The sequence below is a fragment of the Homalodisca vitripennis genome, unplaced genomic scaffold, assembly GCF_021130785.1.
Source record: "Homalodisca vitripennis isolate AUS2020 unplaced genomic scaffold, UT_GWSS_2.1 ScUCBcl_1155;HRSCAF=4427, whole genome shotgun sequence".
NCBI lineage: Eukaryota > Metazoa > Arthropoda > Insecta > Hemiptera > Cicadellidae > Homalodisca > Homalodisca vitripennis.
In genome coordinates, this window is record NW_025777268.1 from 40747 (window position 1) to 52783 (window position 12037).

A 12037-nucleotide genomic window follows, 5' to 3' on the forward strand; every position below is an offset into this window, starting at 1 on the left:
CATTGTATGTTAATACCATGTATCAGAAGTAAGATTTATGTGACATTCCAAAAATAGCTCTGTCAGTTGTTGTAGTGCTAAACCCTGTAATGCCTTGTAAGTGAGAAATACCTAAGAAAATTACACAAAAACTTAATAATATGTTAATAATCATACCAAAAATTGTCAATTTGTCGTTATTTTAAACAGTTATTTCTGTAAAAAACTAACATCCAAGATATAGAGCATGCTCTTAAAGAGCCTTTTTAATTAGTAAACCCTCATTACATAAAAACACTAACCATCTATTAAGTATGAAAGTTCATTCAAGACAGTTCAACAGGTTGTATTTAATAACCAAATTAAAAATATATATGCAAAAGAGTATTTTTTTGCAAAATTATATCAAATACTTAAAAAGAATATAAAATTGATATAAATATGCCAAATTTGAGGTAAAGACCCAGTACAGGTGGTAGCAATATTCTATCTAGAATTCACATGTAAATATACAAACTGAATTGATCAATAACTAAGAACATCCTTTTCTCTACAAATTGTACAAAACTCTGTACACTTTACTAATCTATAAATAAATTATAACAATAACAGCAGTCAGTCTGCTGGCTTAAGGAACAAAATAATTTACTTGAATATATTTACGACTACTGTACATCTTTCTATCAGGTCGTGTTTCGCGAATGTTCAACACAAAACACAAATCTGCAATGCCGAGATGAGTTCACAACATACCAAATCCTTTTGAGTAGCTGATAGCCTTTATCAGTCGATCGTGCAGTTTGTCTTTGTTCTCGTATTCGGGAAGCAGCAGTACGTTGAAACACGTGTGGGCTGTAGGTAGCCTGTAACACCAGATCACTATTATTTAACCACAAAAATTTATTTTTTGTGTTATGTAGTAGCACTTCATATTTAACAGGGACAAACAAACGTAATTTAATATAACGAAAATATATTAAAAATTTGATTCATTGGCGACTTAATATTACTGTACCTGATCTTTGTAAATATTCACTTAAAAATGTCAAAAAAGCAAATATTTCCTAAATAGTTATTTGTAATGCAATTTAAATGCCTAATATTGGCACTTTTAGCTAATGAAACAGGTTAGAATGTGCTTTAATGTTCAAGAATTAATTACTCTGTTAAATTAGTAGCCTAATGTAAGTTTTGTGGACACCAAATTTTATATTCACAAACAATAACAGATTCTAAAAAGATCCCTTATTTATCAATGGACAATAGGACAGTGTCATGCAACAAGGAAACCAACCCTCAATTTGGTCAGTTTTGAGGTAATAACGTGATTCCATAGAGTAAAAAACACACTATCTGAAAGTAAAATTTATATGGTCTTGCTGAATTCCGTTTCGCAAATACAGCGGTCTGAACCAACCAACTCAAACCTAGAGAGAATTTTAAATTTTGCAACATAGAAACAACCAGCCACTTGGACCTACCCACATTTAAAAATCCAAGCTGATGTTGGTTCCTTGTTGCAAAATAGAGTTTAGATTGTTTAAGAAACCAAACTTGTTTACTGTTCCGTTAAATAAATAAATAAAATCATTCTAAATTGTTTGTACCCTAAGCTTTTTTTAACAATAATCTATTTTTAATATTAATTTATGCATACGCAGGTCTAACCTATTTGTTGTTAAAATACAAGCTGGTTGGTTCTTTGTTGCTATACCAAAATATCTGTTCAAGCTTAAAAAAAATATTTGAAGAGTTTGGTCATTAAGTAGCTACAAAAGCCAAAATTTGTATTTATAAAATAAAATAAAAGTAGAACCTATTCATCGGAAGTATGCCAAAGATAGTGACAAAAGAAGATTTATGAGAAATCATTTTTGAATGAATTAAAGGTCTGCATTAGTATGTTTGTGTATACCTTGAGTATATCAACAAAAAGGATAAACACTGCTTTGACTAAATGTAGAAAGAATGATGCCAAAGAAAAGAGAGGTGTAAGAGGAGGACATAAAAAATCCCTGAAAGTAAAGCAAAAGAAGTCGTAAACTTAGTGAAAAGGATTCCTAAGTACGTACAGGTATTACACTATAAAAGGGAAACTACAAGCAAGCAGTTCCTTGCTATGGATATGACAACACAAAAGATGTATGATCAGTACAAATCTGAGGTGAAAGACCCCTTGAAACTTGCAGTTAAAAAAAGTGTTTTATACTAAATTTAATTTGACAATAAAGGTACTAAAATCAGATTGTTGCACAAGATGTGATTCTTTGGAAGTGGTGATAAAAAATGAAGTTGATGAAGGTAAAAAAAAGTGATAAGACATAAACAAGAAGAATACTAGAGCGAAGCAAAAATTGGCCAGAGAAAATATGAATGCAGATATATTCAAAGAAGCAAGAGCGATGAAAAGCTTGAAGTAATAACATATGACTTAGAGAAAATCCTTTCCTTACCGAGACTACCAACAAATTTAATATTTTATAAGAGACATCTGTGGCTGTGTAACCTTGGGAGTTCACACTGTAAAACAGAATCAGGTTCATAGTTTGGTTTGGGCTGAGAATGAAGCTGGAAGAGGAGCACAGGAAGTAGGGGTCATAACGTTTTTGTAATGAGTTCCTAGAATCTGGTTTAGAGGAGTTGATCATGTGGTCAGACTCATGCGGTGGCCAACATCGCAATTTTAAAATTGTACTAACGATGAAATCTGTATTGGAAACCCATCTTACATTGAAGAAAGTAATTTTTAAGTATCTAGTAGTAGGATACTCCTTCTTACCCAATGATGGCGATTTTTCAGATATAGAATGTACCTTAAAACTTCAGCAGAGGTTGTTTACACCAAATGATTATATGTTTGTGATGGAAAACTACAAGAAAAGAAATAAAATAACTTTACACAAAATGGTAAAGAAAGATTTTGTTTGTACAGAAAATATGGAGACAAAAGTAACATATAGAAAAAGAGATGAAACAAATTAAAAGATAAGCTGGTTTACAACTAAGGAAATTGAAATCACCAAAGATGAACCCTTCATTTTAAGTATGAAAGCTACTTTTGGGGGAACCCCTCAAAGGATTGACATACAAAGGAATGGATCTGGGAGACCATCTGCGTTATTTTATTCTTCGTCATCCAAAGTTCTGTGGCCAGAAGGAAAAGCTGTGTCTGTCCTCAAGTTTAAAGACTTAAAATCTATTCTTCATTTAGTACCACTTGAAGCTCAGGGGTTTTACACAGGACTCATAAGCAGCATAAATGTAAATGGAGATTTGGAAGGTTACAACGCCCCACTTGATTTTGAAGTTGATCATGCACAAGTCAGCCCTGTTGTTTTAGGTGTTAAAACAAGCATCGCTAAATAGATATTTTGTATTACTTCTGTTGAAACTTATTTTTATTTGTAAATTTCCGTATTATTCTGTTTCAAAATTATTTGTGGGATAAAAGGTTTGCATAAAATTTAATGATTTATCTTTATAACATTAACTATTTCATTGTCTTCTTGCTAAACCTATAAGATTTTTAATCGTCAGGACATGTTATAATCAGCAGAAATCTGCCATGTAATACAATGCAAATCAATAGATAATTCTTATAAGTCACTATGAGTCTACAAACTCAAATACTATGTTAGCAGACATTCATTTAATAAGGCAATAACAGGCAACAAACCCAATAGTACAAGGAACCAACCAACACCTTCATATACAACAAAATGCAACAAGGAACCAACCCCTTATTTTAGCTTTAAAAGTGTTAAATTGAGGTGAAATATGTAAAATCTTATATAAATAAATGTAAAATATCTCTTTCTATCCTTTAAGAGTAATTTAATTTATTTAATTGTGAGCTATAATTTTAGAAGAGGACACAAACTTAAACCAGTTTTTCTCAGATTATGAGTCAAATGATGATCAGAACAGTTAAGAGATTTCCTTTAGGATACAACACATTTTTATTTGAAGTATTCTTTATCTTATTTTTGTTTTTCTAAACTGTGTGGGGAATATTATGGTAACTCAAAGTTTTTTATATTACAACCCCTATATAAATAATTAATAACTATGGAAAACAATATCAAACATTAAAAAAAGTTTTAATTTGCAAAATCAAGCAGCATAATATTGAAAATTTGAATAAAAATAAGCTATTTGATTCGAAACTAAAACTTTAATTGAAATATTCAATACTTTAAAAAAAATCAAAAGTTTCACAGACAATGACGTACAATCATGGATGTGTGACACTTGTAAATCTAATGACAATGCAGCAAATATTGAAAACCTGAAAACAAAAATCAAAAACCTGGCATTACAGGAAGACTTAGACCTAAATCAATCATTAAAACTAGCTGCAGAACTAGGAAATTGTAACAGGTCAAATTACGACATTTAAATATTCGCGGGGAATTAGCAGACAGTGAACCAAATGACCAGGACGCAAGTAAATCACATGTTATTGGAATTGAGATTTATTTTAATTAATAATGGAGAAATATGTTAAACTTTATACGGGAACAAATTCAAATAATTAAAACCGAGCTAAACATAACCAAAATTCGTTTTTACTAAAAGTACCAAATAAAAGTACGCAAAAAAGCCAATTGTGGGATAAAATGACTTGCGTATTGATGACATCAGAAAGCACATGTTGCAAAAATTTAAATAAAAAGCGATAGAAAAATAGTTAAAGAAAATAGAAAGACTTAAATTGATCAATTAATTATAGTGAACGTGATAAAATTCGATAATTATGAGAAAAGAATTAAATTATATTCAATCGTGAAGACGCTAATTTGAACGGGAGAGGGGTTGAGCATTGTTTGAGACAGTACGCAAGGTTTTGGGCCCGAGAATCTTTCTTCTGTTTCGATAACTGAAGCAGGGAGGACGTGTACTACTCGTGTAGATCCACCTGGCAGTGATGCAATACGAAATTGTGCAATAGTGTATTAAAAGATATAACCGGGCCATGGGATATTGTTTTTACTGAATAAATTAACAACAAAGCAAAGTGAGTACAATTAGTTGTTTGTATCACACCAAAATAAATTAACGTATCAAAGTGATTTGCTTTGTTTTAATATGATTGACTATCCCATCTGCGAAGAAGTGTGAGCCTTCAATACACAGTGATATTTAATTTGCACTATCATTTAACCTATTTAAAAACTGAGATGAATATAGGCCTAGGACTAGTGACATATAACGTATACTTTCACTAACACTCAGTATACTTTCCAACAACACTACATACAATTTCCACAGCGTAGGACACATCGACGTGGGAATTGGAAGTTTGAACATTTTTTAAACACAGATTTTGGAGCAAAATGACACAGCCAACGTGGGACTACAACACTCTTTAAAACTGATCATATTCAAAATGCATTATTAAATGAGAATAACCATCTCAAACAACAGCTACACGAAACTAAACAAGAAAAATCCTAAACATGAACACAATCTCAATATAGTTAATGAGATAGTTATAAAGATGAAAATGAGAAGTTGCACGTAACAAAGATATCTCTCCTAAATAAACTTGAACGAGAGCGAGCACTAAATGACGACCACATAAAACAAGCGGAGACAGACATGAACACATACTCAGATCAAATAAAGGAGCTGTCCTCTGTAAACAAGGTCTTGAAGGAAAATATACAACACCTGGAAGTAACAATTAAGGACACAAACAAGGAATCAGATTTCTGATTTCTGGTCGTACAAGCTGAAGTATAGCCTTCCGTCCAAGAAGAAGAATTACAACTCTTAAAACTCATCAGTCCAAAACTTGAAACATGTAAATGGAACACTGGAACTTAGGCAGATGTAGTATGAAAACACAATCAAGACATATTAGAACTGTTCTGGACAGTTTTAAGCCTTACTTCATATCTGTCAGTGTATCACAGATTTAAGTCATCCAGAACTTACAACCCAAATGTACCAGACCCAAGTCTCAACCTGAGATTTCCCACAGATGTGAACCCAAGTCAGCTGAATGGAGAGTAGAATCTTGTGATTCAGAGGAACTGACAGATGCTAAGACAGTTAAGGTGCTACAGGAAAAACTGGAGACACGTGGAGCCTCCCCCAAACACATCAATGACGCCTCAAACCGCCATTAACCGCAGTACTGGAAACCTCAAAATAAAACCTCAAACCGCTTGCCATAAAAAACAAACTTAACTATCTGTCAAGCCTCCTTCCACATAGACTCACCAAACTACCAACTAAAAGAAAACAGAATCTCTTCAGTGTCTTACTTCAGATGGCAACGAGTAGGGAGAAGAAAAACGTAACACAGGGTATAATAAAAAAACAAGATTTATAATTGCAACTAAAAAAACAACGTATAGTACTTGAGGAAAAAAGCCACTACAAATTTAAGGTAGCAATATCCTCCTCCAATTTCAGTGACAAAGTTTAGACCAAATGAAACGATTGAAGAATTTTTTGAAAAGTATTAAAAATATGTGCTCAACACAAATGACAGAACTGAACAACGCCTACAATGGAGTAAACCAGTAACCAGCGAGTAAAACCAGTGAGTAAAATCTCAGGATGCAAGGTATTTTTTAATAACAGGCCCCAAGAAAAGAACCATGGAAAAACTCCAAACCAAACCATATCATAACAATCCTTCACCAAAATATGCAAGAATTTTCCAAAAAAACAAACAGACAGATACATTTTATAGATATTGCAACACCTACACTAAGCCAAATTAAAAATGTAGAACTATTACTAGGATACTGCATCAAATAAAATTTTGAGCAGAAAACATCATAGAAAAGGGGGAGAAGCAATATTTGAGGTGGAACATCTTGCAGAGTACACAGAACAGATATACAAGATCACAGCACTCTGAGACGAACTTCTGTATGAAATGTTGCTAATCAAAATAAAACCCAGCAACATTTCGTACAGAAGTTCGTTTCAGAGTGCTGTGATATCTCTATCTTTATCTGAAATGCAGGAGGATTTGGACAAAGCCCCTACTACAAAGGAAGCATACAAGGAGTTTAACATCATGCTCATAAAAGCCTTGGACTCATCATGCCACAAGAACAAAAGGTCTAAAAGAAAACACAAGTCAAAACACTTCTCAGACAATGTAGCACCCACACTAAAAGAAAACTATTTAAAATCTCAGTCGATATGCAGTGACAGGGAATCAAACCAATAAAGAGGAGGCAAAGGTAAAAAAAAACCTATGATCATAGACTTGAGCCACTTGACAACAGGCATACAGTGGAACCTCGATAAGTCGGAATTATCGGGACCGCGGCCGATCCGGGTTAACGAAAATCCGGGTTAGTCGGAGAATTAGGTAAAAATTAATAAAATACGGTATACTTACAGATAAACTCCATTATAATTGTAAAAACATCAAACATATGCACATTTAATTATTATTAATCCTTACAGTACATTTATAATTGTTCATTTCCTGGTAAAAAACTCAGTCAGCTTTGGTTGTGCCAATGTCGTCTGCCGCTTGCGTGCTGTGTGATCCCGCAAGTCTCTTCAACATGAGCAATTCAGCCGGCGATGTTTCTGCCTGCCGATAGAATACAGTACACTACACACACACAACACGGGCACAAGCTAGGTAGGAATGGTACTGAGGGGACCAGGCGTGGCGGGTAGCGTGGGAGTGAATTTGGGGAAATACGCGTCTGTTATTGTTTTCGAGAATCCGGGACAATGACCGCCATGTGCAATGAGTCACACACTCACTGTCATACAGTCCCATCAAATACTGATGCAACATCGATTCACAAATACTATACCACTCAAAAATATTACATTTTTATTACTGAAATGTTTGTCTGATTTTTCATTTTTTAATTGAAAATCGGTCCGGGTTAGCCGGACTTCCGGGTTAACGGGGGCCGACTTATCGGGGTTGTACTGTACATAGAAAGGACAGAGTTAACAAATAAAAGGCCACATGGGAAGTGATAATGCTTGAAATAAAAATAAAAGCACTTCAGAGATCAAACATCAAATAAACAGAGAACTTCCTGTCCCAAAAAAGTTGATCACTGCTTTAACCCTAGAACTGGCAATGGTGTCACTCTGTACTGGCGGCCCTATTTTAACAGCCTCGCAGACGTTTCTTATAATGTATCAAATTTCATTACTGTTAGTCCAAATATAAACTATTACATGTCAATGTATTCACAACTATATGGGAGAGCATTATAATAACAATATCTTATTGTTTCCATGGAAACATATTTTTGTTTTTTTTTTACTATATGTAAGAAAATTGATTTTTGGGCATTATTTTTGCCCCACATACAACAGAAGTCAGAGAAATTATATCTAAAATAAAAGGCTTTTGTAATCTTTTATCTTTATAAACCTTGACACCAAAAAGAATGAGTACCGTGAAAATTTTCCCCCTAAATTTTAACTTTGACCACTTTTTAGCAGTAAAAATACCTTGTAAAAAAATTCTAAATAGCCAAAATATGTAGAATATTATGCAGAAAAAGAATATGTGCCAATACGTTTTGTAAACACCTGCTACACAAATTATATACAGTAGGCTAAGTTTTTTTTTTTTTTAATACCTTAAGATTAAGTGTAAAAAATTACATTGTCAAAAGAATACCCTATTACAAAATAATAAAATATGCACCATAGCCAAAAAGACATAATTCTTTTAGAGGCAAAATATAAAAGACAAATACCATAGAAACACAAATTTTTTAGTAAAAACCCCGAAAAAAGCTACCAAATTAGAATCTATACTAAATTTGTAAAAAGAACTCATACCTTTGAATAAATATATAGAAAATATTTTTTGATATGGCTGAAAATAAAAATATATGATGCAATGTGAAAGCTAAACAAAGCCTTCTTTTTTTGGAAAGATAAAAAGCAGTTTATAACTAATGAAATTAAGCTATTATTTACATAATATAATATGTTTAGCCTATATGTTATTCATTATTTTCTCTTAGAATATATAACAATAATATAAAATATTTAAATAAATAACAACAGAATCATAAAAACGGCAAACTGACTGGATGCTCATTGTGGGACAGAGAAATTGCCTTAAACTTCATTTTGAAACTGTTACCAAACCCTGCAGTACAAAATACCTACTTGATAATTCTTTTGATGCATTAGATTTTCATCTTCAAGAATTAAAGAAATGTAAATCCATAAAATTATAGAGTAGTTTATTGTAGTCTTAAACATTGCATTTATGCAATTTACTGAGCCGAATATAAGGGTTTGGAAGAATCTTTATTGTAAACGAAATAGGACACAGAATGAAATGGCAGTTACAGTGCTGAAAAGTGAAGTAATTTTTTTGTGCATTTGGTCACACTTTGCAATCGTGTATCACGCAATACCAGTCCTGAGGCTCGTTAGAAATGTCACATTTGGTAATTTATTCAAAACTGCTGGCACAAACTTTCAAAATTACTGTTTTTTATTTTATTTTTTATAAAATATATATTGCTAATAAACAGTACTTTTATCCAAAAACTCTGAAAAGCATCTGAGAAGAAACGCTCCCACATGACACAGAGCTTTTTGGAAGTGCACTCGAGATGTGCCTCACACATTGCCAGGGTACAAAAATGCAATACTAAAACTGCCTGAGAAGTATATACTTGTTGTGGTGGGATGGAATGATACATATCTGGTACATGTGATCAACCTACCTATCAGAATCTGGTCCATTCCGGGCGATGATGAGTTTAAGTTTGCTAAGTCCACCGACAGGCACTCTATCACTGCCAGTAGCAAACTGTAGCAGTTTCCTCTGGTCCTCATGGCTGAGACTGTGCACGATCTGCCAGAACCACCGCACCACGGGTGAATCATTGGTGTAACCTCCATCATACTCCGTCACCTCCTCCAGCTCTCCCAGGTCAAATTTCTACAACATCATCCGGCAAACCTGGTTACCTTTGGCAATGTTTGGTAGCTTGATTCACTCTAACACTGACAAACACTTCAACTATTAATGAAGACAGAATGGTTTAATAAATATTTGATTACATCAACGTCTATTTTAAGGTACTGGTTAGTGTACGTTGAGGGCTCAAAAATTACCAAATGCTCTCTGTATTATTGATAATTTCAAACACCATATGACTGATCTATTGTACAACCGCAGCAGGCAACTACACAAATGTTCTAATGGTCTGAAGAATACCCCCACATATTGTAACAGAACTATTAAACACAATATTAATAATAATCAAAACTCAAGCTCTGACAAAGTAAATATGGAGCAAGTCACTGGAGCTCTCGCTTTCAATGGAGCAAGTCTCAGTCAGCCCCCAACGCTTGACAACAAAGCATGTCTCACTCAATCTAACAGTTCACCCTCAAAAAAATACAAATATTTAACATGGATTTAATGGAGAATCTTATTTATAGTACTAAGTAAAAAACATTATGGAATAATTTTATGCCATCAACTTTACTCAAGAATGTGTTCGTTCAAATTGAGAGTTGAACAATGTGCCATGCCTAAATTTTTTAATAATGATTTATTAATACTGATATTTTTTAATTTTACTTAATTTGTAAAAAAATGAGTTTTAAAATGTACAAGAGTTTTTACTGGTTAAAACTTATATTTGGGATTTTTAACCGATTGCACGCCAACGTACCTATATTACGGCCGTCGGCTACTCAACTGAAAATCGCCAACGGCCGTAATATAGGTACGTCACGTTTTTCGCCTGTAATTTTCTTATAGTTCATCTGATTGCTGCGAAATTTTGACTAATCGATAGTCGATTAGTTGCTTTGAAACCACAAAGTAGTTTATTCCTATATGGACTGTTTGATTGGTGGTATTTGAGCTTTGCAGGTGTTGTATTGTTTGGTCGAGAGTGAGGTTACGTTCGTGTTGCTGTGCGTTGTTTACGTTTGTATTTGTCTCATTACTTTTGTTGTCAGGGCATATTTATTATTTATATGTACTGAAAATTTAGTAAAATAAATAAGAGAAAGAGAGAGCAGTCACCAGTGAGTGAAAATACACTGTTAGGTGCATTACATGACACGGGAGTGCACGTATTGGATGATGAACTAAGTGACGATTTTATCGACAATATTTCACAATCAGATGACTCCAATATTGATTCAGATTCTTGTAATGAGGCAGTAGTGGATGATACAGACGAAGATTCGGATTATTCCCCTGACAACAATGCAGATTATTCATCATCTGATGAGCTAGACTTGCCTTCGACATCAGCAGGTAGGCCTAGGCCTATTGGTAGACGAGGTAGGCCAACAAATGTTGTGCCTGATATTTCTGATCAGAATAATACTGATGCTTCTAGGCCTAATAGTAATGTCCATCAACAAAATGATAATCAACCCATTATTGATGAAAATAACTGGAAAATAACTGATGAGCTTGAAGATCCTGGCAATGACACACATTTTCTCTTTCCTGAAATACCAGGACCAAAGCATTACCCTCCAAGTGATGCATTGCCTGTTCAGTATTTCAATATGTTCTTTACTCTTGGCTTAATTGAAACCTTTGTTACAGAAACTAACCGCTATGCAAATGAATATATTCGTAACCATCCAAATTTGTCCCCAGACGCCAGAGTACACAGTTGGCGAGTTGTTACACTCGCAGAAATGAAAGCTTTTCTAGCTTGTATATTGAATATGGGACTAAATAAGAAACCCACCATCAGCAGTTATTGTTCAACTGATTGGACACTGTACAGCCCTTTTTTGCCTAAAATGTTTAGTAGATATCGTTTTGAGGCAATCCTACAATTCTTTCACATAGTTGATAATCGCACCCTAGCTAAACCCGGTGAACCAGAATATGATCCTGTTGGAAAGTTCCAACCCCTCCTAGACCATGCAAATAGACTATACAGGACCCACTACACTCCACATAGGGAAATTTCTATTGATGAGAGTCTTGTTGGTACAAAAAATCATTCGCAACTGATTCAATACCTTCCCAATAAACACCACTATAAATGGGGAATCAAGTTGTGGATGTTATGTGATTCAGTAACAAAATATTGCC

The 12037-nt window shown here is 33.7% G+C and overlaps 1 protein-coding gene across 1 annotated transcript; it reads right to left on the bottom strand.

The window, feature by feature from the left end:
* Positions 1 to 309: 309 nt before the first annotated feature.
* Positions 310 to 9898, bottom strand: LOC124371251 (ubiquitin-protein ligase E3A-like; the record flags this gene model as incomplete). Its single annotated transcript, XM_046829588.1, has 2 exons — positions 310 to 842; positions 9681 to 9898. Coding segments are annotated over 2 exons (339 nt in total), but the record flags the coding sequence as incomplete, so codon positions are not given.
* Between the last annotated feature and the right edge of the window lie 2139 nt (positions 9899 to 12037).